This window comes from Dasypus novemcinctus, chromosome 14 (genome assembly GCF_030445035.2).
Source record: "Dasypus novemcinctus isolate mDasNov1 chromosome 14, mDasNov1.1.hap2, whole genome shotgun sequence".
Taxonomy (NCBI): Eukaryota; Metazoa; Chordata; class Mammalia; order Cingulata; family Dasypodidae; genus Dasypus; species Dasypus novemcinctus.
The window spans coordinates 28,625,861-28,637,670 of NC_080686.1; the positions used below are offsets into that span (position 1 = coordinate 28,625,861).

General features: G+C 41.8%; 1 protein-coding gene and 3 non-coding genes across 5 annotated transcripts in view; 3 read left to right on the forward strand and 1 right to left on the reverse strand.

Annotated features, from left to right (window-relative positions):
* DNAJC5B (DnaJ heat shock protein family (Hsp40) member C5 beta) overlaps positions 1–881 on the forward strand; it is an 88,802-nt gene extending 87,921 nt beyond the window's left edge. For both annotated transcript variants that reach the window (XM_004477782.4, XM_058275580.1), the window contains exon 5: positions 572–881. In XM_004477782.4, the coding sequence (XP_004477839.1) occupies positions 572–666 (95 nt within the window). In that variant the 3' untranslated portion in view covers positions 667–881. The remainder of the gene's footprint in view (positions 1–571) is intronic.
* Positions 882–10,672: 9,791 nt separating this feature from the next.
* Positions 10,673–10,745, reverse strand: TRNAR-ACG (transfer RNA arginine (anticodon ACG)). The gene has a single exon. It is a non-coding gene; the product is annotated as a tRNA-Arg (tRNA).
* Positions 10,746–11,093: 348 nt separating this feature from the next.
* On the forward strand, positions 11,094–11,185 carry TRNAY-GUA (transfer RNA tyrosine (anticodon GUA)). Its single transcript is given in 2 exon segments — positions 11,094–11,130; positions 11,150–11,185. It is a non-coding gene; the product is annotated as a tRNA-Tyr (tRNA).
* A 552-nt stretch (positions 11,186–11,737) lies between these two features.
* On the forward strand, positions 11,738–11,810 carry TRNAA-AGC (transfer RNA alanine (anticodon AGC)). Its single transcript has one exon. It is a non-coding gene; the product is annotated as a tRNA-Ala (tRNA).

Below are 11,810 nucleotides of genomic sequence, written 5' to 3' on the forward strand. Positions count from 1 at the left end.
TGAGGAGTATGGTAGTCCTAATTCTATCTCTCAGTGGACATCTGGTACATGAAGGGCATAACCGTTTTGGGCACGAGCTTTATGTGGGAAATTTATTAGACTTCCCACCTAAACAAGCCTTGGGTTTTGATTCCTGTCCCCAGTCAGTGTACTGCACAACTCTAAAGGCCAACTTCCATATAGATCACACCTTTTATATGGCTATACACTGTAGTGTACATGAATGGTACCCCTGAAGTTGTACAGTACACATTCTTCACAACAAACTGTGATAGCCCTGTCCCCAAACCCACAAAATAATGAAAACTGAAGCTCAAGTTCACCAGGTTCAGCAAGTGCCTTCTAAGTGAAAGCTGGGGTCAGTGCTTCAGTTTTATAATTCTAGAAGTGACAGAACTTCAATGAAGAGCCAAAGACAGTGTCTTCCCCATTGTGAAGTTCTTAAAACTGTAGGCATCCTCAATGTCTTATGAAATGATTTGTCAATCATCATTTTGAAAAAAAATACCCACCACTTACCCTGTTAGAGGAAATATAATAAGAGGGTGTTTATCGCTTTGTTTATTTTTAGATGTGGAGTTTCCAGTTGTTCTCCAGCCTACAAATGCAAATGAGAAAACACAGCTAATCAGAGAAGGCCCTCGAAGTTACTGTACGGACTCTTGATACTGAGCCCATTGAAGATCCACTCCTCTTGTTTCAGCCATGTCTCCAGGTGGTCATGGGAGAGGGCAGGGGACAAGAAATGCTGTGAACTTTTCCACATTTGTATTCTATTTTTAGGTTAGGGAAAGATGATTGCGACATAATTTTCTCAGTATGCAGAGTCTCTCTGAGTAGAATTCCTAATGAAGTTATGACGAATAAAGGCCTAAAGAGTTGTTTTATGCCCCTTGCATGAGGTAACACAGTGGCATTGGGTAGGCTTTATAGCATGCCCTTTATATGAGCCAGATCTCATTCACCATAGAATTAAAGTATTATTCCAAAACAGAAACTACTTTTCATCTATTTAACTAAATGCAATATTCATATCTGTCACAAATAATCATCAACAAAATACATGAGAATTTAGATTTTTTTTTTCCTGGAGCCTTTTCTCTGTTAATATTTAATATTCCGAGAGACAGAATGAGATTATTAAATAAAAAGAAGACAACTCCTATTATTTTAAAGTATATTTTTAAAAGATTAGTAATTGGCAAGTAGTTAAAACTGACAAAAAAATTCAGGAAGAAATAGGCTCTGTGCATACTTTTGGACTGTCTATTTAAAAAAATAATCTAAACTTTAAACAGGCTAAATCTTATGAATGATCCTGAACCAAGTTCCAAACAGTGTGTTGACAATTTTTTAGAACAAATAATTTTTGTATAACCAGCCTAGATTAGCCAACCTACGAGAAAGAAACACATGAGTCAAGAAATTGAATTCCAAATTTAAAAGCAGTGTGTGCATTTCACTTACCCCATTTTGGGTAGGATTAATCACATTGATCAGAAAATGCATAACTCTGTGTATCTTGGGCAATTTAAGCTCAGAGGTTTTCTCGACATTTGCTTGTTTGATCCTTACATTCATCCTTTCATAGCAACATATGCTATTTCTAAGATAGTAAAGGAGCAAAAGTGTTTGTTTTTCCAAGATCTTGCTTAGTTCCTTATATATTATTGCATTTTTCAAGATCTTGCTATATTTTTATATAACATTGCATGAAATGCCATTTTCTTTTTTCTTTGTTTCTTATTTCCACCACCACCAAATTACAGTCAATTGCTACTAAATATATATTGTGCAAATTGGTGTTATTGCTCTGACAGTTATGAAGTCATTAAAACTCTGCTCCAACTCTTCGGGTAATGGATTTTTTTAAAAAATTGAGATAATCAAGTAGAGTCCTATTTTGAATGCTAAGAAACCTAGTTTTAACCTAAGATCTCACTAATGAGCCTGTGACCAAATTAGATGACAGTAAAATAGCTAATCTCACTGTGACTGTTTTCATATCTACCCTGACCAGCTTCTGAGTTGTGAGGACAGATTAAAAAAAAAAAGCTGAGGTGAAAGAACTCTCAAAAGTCAAGTGTTTAACAAATATAAGGTGGTTTTACATTAATTTGTATATGTTGATATCTAAAGACAAATTGTAAGGTCACTTTTTAAGCATATAAACTATTTCACCTAACAAGACCCACAAAGATGTTGAGTACTAACAGCAACTAAGACCAGCAAGTGCTCCACACTCTGTATTTAGCAAACAAGTGCTATATTTTTATTTGGAGCAAACAGGAAGATATATAGCCCTGTCTTATGGATAATTTGAGTCAGTACAATTCCTTCTTGTGGTCTTGCTATGGCAAGGTTAGGCCTATTTGTGAATGGTAACCTACAAACTGCAAAGTTCACCTCATTCTCTCCCAGTCAAGGTTTTCTGTTTCACATGGTAGAATTTGCTTCCATGTCCAGAAAATCCAGTGATTTGACATAGAGTGGGTGCACTGAGATCAGGGCATCCACGTAGCCTCGAATCAGAGGGCGGAATCAAATTCCCAGAGGGCTTCTGGCCAATGTTCCCCACACAGGGCTAGTTTCTAGTTACAGTCATGCAAGCATGTGAATGTATATGAATGAGGGAATGAATTCTGAAGAACGACCATTAGCTATACAGAAACAAGGATCAAGTCCTCATCTGAGGGGAAGCTGCTTAAGCAACTTGTGGGAGCGAGCAGGGGCTGCTATCCAAAATCACCTGAAGTGATCCTGAATCCACAAGCATCTCAGAGAGAAGCCATCAAGGAGAGGAGGATGTGTTGACCAGAAAGCTCAGCAATGGCTGCAGGGCCCTGGTTCATGTAGAATCAAACTGCCTACTCCAGCAGCTTGCTACCTAATCCTAATCAAAGGTGGCTATCAAAGGTGTGGATTTCCCATAAGATTTTGCAGCTCATCCTTTTATTTTCTTATGGTCTTATATTGGAACACAATTATATATATATATATATATATATATATATATATATATATATATATATATATATACATGTACATGCATTTTTCTTTTCCAAAATATTCATCTTAATTCTTTGAGAATAAATGACACTGTATTTCTATGTTTCAAATGGAAGGTAGGCTAAAACCCATTCAACATGGCTGAGTCTGGAAATACCCTCACCTAGTAATGAACTGCCTGATTCTCCAATCTACAGAAAGGGTTCCAATTAAGGCTACATGATCTCCATCACATGAACAGTATTACCTCTCCACTCCCCAAGATGTCCTTGTCCTGGGAACCCTGGAACCTGTGGATATATTAACGTTCATGGAAAAAGGAACTTTGCAGGTGTGATTAAATTAAGGACCTTGAGATAGGGAGATATCTTGGATGACTGAGGTGGGCCCAATCTAATAACCTGTACTTTGAAAACCAGACAACTTTCTGGCTGTGCTCATAGAGGGAAATGGGATTATGGAAGAATGGTCATAGAGATGAAATATGGCTAATTTTGAATATGGAATAAGGGGGCCATGTGCCAAGGAATATATATGGGTGACTTCAGAAACTGGAAAAGGCAAGGAAATGGATTCTCTTCTGAAGTCCCAGAAAGGAGTCCTGCTGACACATTATTTTAGCCCTATGAGACCTCTATTTCACATGGTAGAATTTGCTTCTGACCTTCAGAACCATAAGGTGTTTGTCTTAAGCCATATAGTTTGCAATAATTTGTTAGAGTAGCAATGGGAAACTTGTATGATCTCCATAAGTCAATGAGCTCTGGACCATTTCTCAGGATGCAATTTCTAGGCAGATGCCAAGACTGTTGCCCACTCCCTGCTCTAAAAGGGAAAATGTACACATATGACTGGCAATTAGGAATGATCAGGAAGGAGTCACTCCTTCCCCTGATGGTGCAGCTCATCCTGGTGGGTTTGTGTGCAAGCTATAAGGGAAGAACGCCCTCTCCCTTGGGGGCTACATGGATGAACCTCTGGGTGGGGGGTAGGGTGGGTGGGTGGATGCAATGAAAGCAGTGATGCACCAGCTACATCTTAGCAATAACCCAGATGAAAATGATTGTTTGCAGAATAAAAGCAAAGTGCTTCACGTTTGTGATAGTTTTTTGTTTGTTGAAAAGATATCTGTAAATGAATTATATCTCCCTTACCCAGTTTCAATGACTTCTTCTAACTCCCAGCCACCCACCCCCATGACCCTCTGCAGCTTGGGAAGCCTTACTTGGGAAACCTGTGTGGCTTTGGTGGCTATGTCTTTGCCATTTTCTCTTGTTTGACTGATCTACAGCTTCAACAGTCAAATGAGGGAAAAGGTGGGTTTAAAAAAAAAAAACTACAGTAGCTAATATTAATAAAAAATGGTGGTTTCTAAAAATCTGACCAACAGAATTTCTCCATAATTTTCCAGGATGTTTAGATAGTGCTAAAAAAACTTTCCTTTTTTAAGTAGCAAACATATATATGGTACTTACGATGTGACAGGCACTACTCTAAGTGCTTATTACAGGTTAATTTATTTAATCCTCACAGCAACCATCAGGTAGGTAAGCACTATTAGTATTTCACATTTCACAGATGGGAAAATTGAGAGAAGGAGAGTGATTTAATATTGGGAAAGCTAGCATTTGGAGTCAGGTAGTCTGACTCTACTTTGCTTAATCACTATACCACTTTGGCACCCTAAGAAATATGTTAATTCTTTAAAGTCAGGATATAAACTGCCTAGTCAATGTCAAAATAGTGTTTACATTCAGTATATACTAATTTGCACCTCCTCCACTAAGAGTGAACACCCCAGGTACATAAAACCAAGTTAATATATTCTGTTCCATTATTCTGATCCCACAATATGGGATAAAAAAATCTGATATTATATATAAAAAGAAGGCATTTCAGCACCACTCATACAATGAGATATATAATCTTTTCATGACTTTAATGTTATCTATGCATAATAAAAGTAAAATTATACTCAATTTTTCCAATACACAAAACAAGGTAAAATTGTGAAGTTTGAGTAAAAATATACTGTTATTTACGTCAATTAAATTAGCAATAATTTGTTATTTCTCGATAGTACAAAGTACAAATTTGTAAAATAACTTTTCTAAAGAAACTTTAATACCTACTTCCATTTAAAATAGTGTGTGTGTGTGTGTTTAAAACCCTGTAGCAATTTAACTTGCTTCTGGTCATTTATATCTCATGTCTCTATTAGAAGCATGGTACCCCCCACACTCCCGATCTATCTGGCTTCATTTTTCTCTTTGGCAATCGTACTGTCAAGCCTACTATATATGCTATTTAATGTTTGTCTCTCCTTCTAGAATGTGAGCTCCATGAGGATAACGGTTGTGTCTGTTTTGCTTACTGCTCAATCTGCAGCACATGATAGGGACTAAATATATATTCGTTAAAGGAGTAAGTACGAGTTTCTGAAGAAACTCTCCCTGCAACACTCTCTTTTTAATTTTTCTATTCATATCATTGAGGACAAAGGGGTATAAACAAGACGATGGCCCCACTTTCCCTCAGTTTTTAAAAGACTGCAAGTGAGCTTGCAGGGGATTATTGAGCACTGGGAATTGGATGGGTTGGTCTTGCCACCTCCCTGTAGTACGAATGGCTCCTCTTAACCTCTTAAAGGGCAGGAGTAGGGAACCAGCTCCATTAACATCTTCTGATGTAGTGATATGCCTTATAATTCAGGATTTAGTTTTGCTCAATAATATCTCCCCAGGAGTTCTACAGAATTGTTCCCTCACAAATACTGTTTTGGTGTTTGTTTGTTTGTTTAAGATTTATTTATCTCTTTCCACCCCATTGTTGTTTGCACTTGCTGTGTCTATTTGTCTTCTGTTTCTTTAGGAGGCACTGGGAATCAAACCCAGGACCTCTGATGTGGAAGGGAAGTGCCTAATCACTTAAGCCACCTCCGTTCCCTGCTTTGTCATCTCTCATTATGTTTTTCCTCTTGTGTCACTTATTATGCCATCTTGTCACGTCAGCTCGCTGCCCGTCGCCACAGCACACCATCCTGCTCATCCTTACGAGGCATTTCTCATCTTTATGAGAGAACCTCTGCTCCCTGCTTTGTTGTCTCTCATTGTTTTTCTTGTGCCTCTTGTTGTATCATCTTGTTGTGTCTGTCCCATCATGCCAGCTTGCTGTCTTCTTTAGGAGGCACTGGGAACTGAACCACAGATGCCTCCATGTGGTAGGCAGGAGCCTGATCACTTGAGCCACATCTGCTTCCCCTGTGGTTCTTCACAGATAACTTTTTTGGAGAATAACAGTACATATGAAGAGTCATAGAGTCAGTTAACTTGCAGGCCTACTCCCCACATCTGGATAGTCATTTTGAACAAATCATTTAACCTCTCTAGGTAGAGCTTTCTGCTCTCTAAAATGGTTTCCTCAACTAAAAGGGAGGACTTGAAACCCCTTTAACATGAATAAGTGTAAGATTATTTTTCAAGTTGAACAATGGCTTTTTTCCTTCAGGTCTCACAATGTCCTAGAAGAACCACCATTAACTAATTTTTGAGATTTGATCTTTGGTTTTTAGAAGTGAGAAAAAAGTTCCCTTTAATATAAATGAAACACTCTTTGCTAGTCCCAGGATTTCCTGATTGTGATCCAATCTAGCCTAACATCAGAAACCACCTTTCAGCCTCTTTCCTCCCAGGGTGCCAGCCTGCAGTCCAATCTCCCCAAGTGTCATATTTGGGACAGGAGACCAGGCAGTGCCAGGGAAAGAGTCCTGGATCTTGACTAAGGAGATCTGAGGTCTAGTTCTGCTACTGGTCAACTCTATTATCTTGAGTTAAGTCTCTTTATAACTTGGAGCCTCAGTTTCTTCATTTTTAAGCATTTTTTATGAGATGCTGTCTGTATTAGATGACAACTATGGACTGTCTATCCTGTACATGTTACATAAAATAAAAACACAAACAATACGAAAGAATGCTTTCTACCCGAAGACCAGCCTTCGGCCAATCTTGGCTCTTCTGCCACATGGCAAGGCACATAGCAGCATCTGCTGGTCTCTCCCTTATCTTCTGGGTTTCAATGCCTTCAACTTCTTGCCTCCATGGCTTTCTCTCTGTATTCATTCCATTTACAAAGGACTCCAGTAATGGGATTAAGACCTACCCTGAATGAGGTGGGTCACACCTTAACTGAAGCATCACCAAAAGATCCTACTTATAATGGGCTTACACCCACAGGAATAAATTAACTTTGTGAACATGTTTTTCTGGGGTACATACAACATCAAACCACCATACTACCCAGTCCTTATCCTCTTTTTTCTATTCACAGAAAGGGCTTTGAGAGCTTTACTCTATTGTCTAGTGTGAAGTAGTGCTGATGAGAATTCTGATAATCAATTCTCATTCATTTGTAACTTTTTGTTTTGTTTTGTTTTGTTTTGCCCACATCTCTAAAAGCTTTGAGGGTTTCATCAGTAGCCCCAAAGCTATTTAATTTCCCTAGGCTGTGTCCAGGCATGCTGTTTTTTATTCATTCGCTTGGGACTGGAAGGCTCTTTTGATGTGATGACTACTGTCTTTCTTCTATTGTTTCTTTTATTATTCCTTGCCCTGCATTGCTTCTGTTTTCTTTCCCTGGAACTCTTATTAGACAGCCATGCTTTTACTTTAATATTAATCTTTTGCTCCCTGTACTCAGCTACTTTCCATTCTATCTTTGCCGTCGGGCTGGAGGGCTTAGCCTCGCTCAGGCCCAAGAGTCAGGCGGGGGGCTCGCTCCTGCCGAACCGCCGGCAGGGGGTACTCCCAAAGGGAGCACTGGTTCTCCAGGCGTGGGGGACGCGCGGTTGGGGAAAAAACCACGGAGACCGCTTGAGCGCAAGAACAAGTCTGCTTTATTATGGAAGTGCACTAGGTTATATAGGATTGAGAGGGAGGAGTAAGATGGAGGGAGGGCTAGCTACGGGGCAGTAGTGGACAGGCTGAAGCTGATGGACAGCCCCGAGGTAAGCAGTTACCGGGGAAGAGGGCAGATTGTACGTTGGCAATATGGGAGGGACTGGCGGGAAAGATAGCGACGGCTGGAAAGGGGAGGAGGGGTGGCGAGAGGCAGCAACATATCTTCTATATCTTTATAGACAAATTTGTTTTTCTGCACCTTAATAATCACACTTTTAGTTTTTAAGACATCTATTATTCTCTCTTTGGTTCTTTTAATAGCATCTTGTTCTGGGTTTCCATTGCTGCAGTATCCTCTTGGATGTCCTGGAGAATATCCATAAGCATTAAAAAATGCTCTTCTGCCAGTTGTTTCATTTTTTTCATCTTCGACTTTCTGTTTCAAGTTGTTGTTTTTGTTTCCTCTTGAATATCTGGTAGACATTTTACTTCGCACTCATGAAGGACTAGAATGGTTCATATCTATGTAAATGGTTGGGTTCTTGGGACAAATAGGGTTTTTTTCATTTGTGGTGCATGGGTAGCAAACACCCATGCTGGCCCAAGATCTTCCAAACTGACAATTCAAGTAGGGACTCAATCCCAGAATGTTGTAAAAATGCATCTCACTCCTGGATGACGGTGGGTGTGGGAGCTTCCATAGCTTTTATTGTTAGGCTCTACTCTGCCTCTCTCTCCAGCACTTTACCCACACTATGGGCTCCCTCAGGCAAATCTACCCTGCTTAAGCCCGTCTCCAGTCCAGCTGAGCACAAAAGCAGGAGCAGGCCCTGAGCCTGACTGCTTGAGCCATATCCCTGGGAGCTCCACGGGGAAAATGACTCTGTCTCTTCTAGTGCCCAGAATGTGTGTTCGTTTCTACCATTCTAGGTAATCTGCCTATACAATCCCATTTCCTTCCCATCTTCCAGAAATTACTTGAAATCTCTGATCTACTGATTGTACCCACTGTCATTTAACCTGCTGCAATAGATTTTTTTCCTTTTATATATCTTTATTATCTTTACTAAGGGTTCATGGGAGGAGAGATTGCCACTATCTGTGCTAGGTACTGCCCCTGCCCAGCCACAGCTAGAGGTAAGCCTGCCCTGATGGATGCACATAATCCTAACCCTTGGATGTAGTTTGTAAATCCGGGCTGGATAGAACTGATCTATAAGAACTGAGAGTTAGAGCTCTGGAACTTTTAGGGTGGGGAGCAATGCCATGTTTTTAACTGTGTGCACCAGAGAAGCATAGAGAGGAACCAAGAGGCACTGAGAGAAAAACTTTTTAAGGCATCCTGGCCCCTGGGGCCTAGTTACATTTTCATCCTTGGTTTTCCCCGAGATACCCCTGAATTTTTAGAATAAAAATGTTACACTAGCTCAGTTGAATTTCTATCACATGTAGGTAGAAGTGCCAAAAACGAATGCACTATCTTGGCCTCTTCGGACCTTACTTGGTCAGGCTGGCTGTTGTGGAAGGGTGGGCACCAAGGGTCTCGGAGCTCCATGCCAGAGTGCAATGATGGACACTGCCATGCCCCTGCAGACAAAAGCCTGGCTTGCTACCCTTAAAACATTCAGAGGAGAAGGGAGGAGTAAAACTGGGGCTCTTTTCCTCTTACCCTAACTTACATGGTTCTGCCCATAAACTGGGGGGTGGGTATGTAGACTATATCTTCCCAAATTCTCATGGGAATAATAACTCTCAGAAACAACTCATAGCTTTAAAGACTTACCAGCTTGTTGTTGTAAAAATGGCCAACTCTTCAGTAGCAAACAAGACACCCACCATCACTTCCTTCAGTCGGTGCTTGCCCATCCCCCTCCAAATTTCTGCTGCTTTTTTAACGATGTGTGTTTAACGTTAATGAAGCGGCTTTCCCGCTTAAAGAACTAGTTCACCCTTTCTCTTCCGTAACTTCGCATTTTATTAAAGCTTTCATATTTGGAAACTTATCTTACTCGAGGATATTTAAGAAATATTTGCAAACTTCCCTCCACAAATAACTTTCAAATGAAATCTCGGTTTGCTGAAACCAACATTATCCCCTCCATCATCAGGTTGATGGTTTTAATGCAGAACAAAATGGCACTAGTTCATTTACAACTGATTAAACCTCTCTGAAACCGTGACCATAAAAATAGCCCCATGAAGCAGGATTACAGGCTTACCTAGGGATGAATATTTTTGTTAAAAGTAAATGTGAAACAGGATTTAAAATAACTTTTTAAATTCTCATTGTCATGGTGGGGTGGGGCGGGCGAAGTTTCTCTAGGGACTGTAAAATCTTAAAACAATCCACAAGACCCGACGAACCGAACTTTTAAAAGAAACAAGTCCTGGGATTTTAAGTCCAGGAATTGCGGGCTTCACTTTGGGCCTTCCTCACCCGGCTTTCCTACCTTGGGGCCGCGAAAACGCCTGGCACTTTTCTTGTGAACTCGCTGGAAGCCCGTCCTCCCGTGCGGGGTCCCAAAGTAGAGATTTGCGCGGCGGGAAAGCGCGGCGCGTTGACGCTCTCAACACCTGGGCAGTTCGATGGGGCGGGACCGGGTAACGTTGCAGGGCAGCGGAGGACAAAGGTACGCCCAAACTTGACGTATACAATGACACTGCAGAAGTTTAAATTTCTGCAGTGTCGAAATCTGTAGTCTGGATTTATTAATGTACACAATAATAATCCCTGATGTTAAAAACTAAAATGTAAAAAGCAAAAGAGACGAGCCAGGCAGGAGTCGAACCTACAATCTTCTGATCCGTAGTCAGACGCGTTATCCATTGCGCCACTGGCCCAATTCAACAAGAGCTTTCAAAATAACCACATTAGAGGACACGGAAGCCACACCCACAGCCGCCCAGATAGCTGGGAAAGGCAAAGGACTGGAGGCTCGCGGAGCGGAAACGAGATCGCATTCCCCCGACGGAGCGTCCTTCCCCCGGCCAAACAGACTAGCGCGGGCCAGAGGGCCTTGTCTTTCTGCGCATGCGTAAAACGAGCCTCTTCCCCCCACTCCCCCCACGGCGCGCCTGCCTTATCTCCTCTTCTCCGACTACGGCGTGTTTAATTTGAAAACTCGTAAAGGCCAAGCAACTGCCCACTCTTCTCCATTGATACTCAAGGGTGCAACCTGGGTCTTTGTCCCTTCGATAGCTCAGCTGGTAGAGCGGAGGACTGTAGTTGTTTCCCACACAAAGGTCATCTTAGGTCGCTGGTTCGATTCCGGCTCGAAGGAGACAAGCTGGCGTTTTGAATCTGAAATATACATTCCAACGAACAATGAATCGGTATCCCTCCGTCTCTCGAGGTCCTCCTCGAATCTTTTGGGAAGTCTAGAAGCGGGGCGTGCCTGTCCGAGTTCCCAGCGCAAGGCTGAGTCTGCGCTCGCGGGCCCGCGGCCTCCTGCTGGTTTACCGAAGCCCCGGAATCCTACAGACGGGAGCGAACGCGGGCCTGGTTCCTGAGCGCCAGGAACCTGGGATCAGGAGGAGAACGTGATTTAAAAAAAACCAAACACGCGAAATACCGAAAGTGCTTTAAAGTTATGAAAAGAAGTCCCTACGGCTTTTGCTTCTGCCCTTGACGACTCGGGTGGAAGAGAACAGGACTGCAGGGCGCTCGTCTGCGAACATCCCTAGGCCGCTGGTTTGATTCCGGTGTGAGGGAGAGGTTGCTGTGTTGTTCATTTGGCACAAGTTGAAGCGCGTGGCCACGCGAACAGTTTTTTCGTCCTTTAAATGTTCTTCCCCTTCTCTAGGGTGAGCGACAAGACTGTAAGGCTCGCAGTGGGGGATTAGCTCAAATGGTAGAGCGCTCGCTTAGCATGCGAGAGGTAGCGGGATCGATGCCCGCATCCTCCA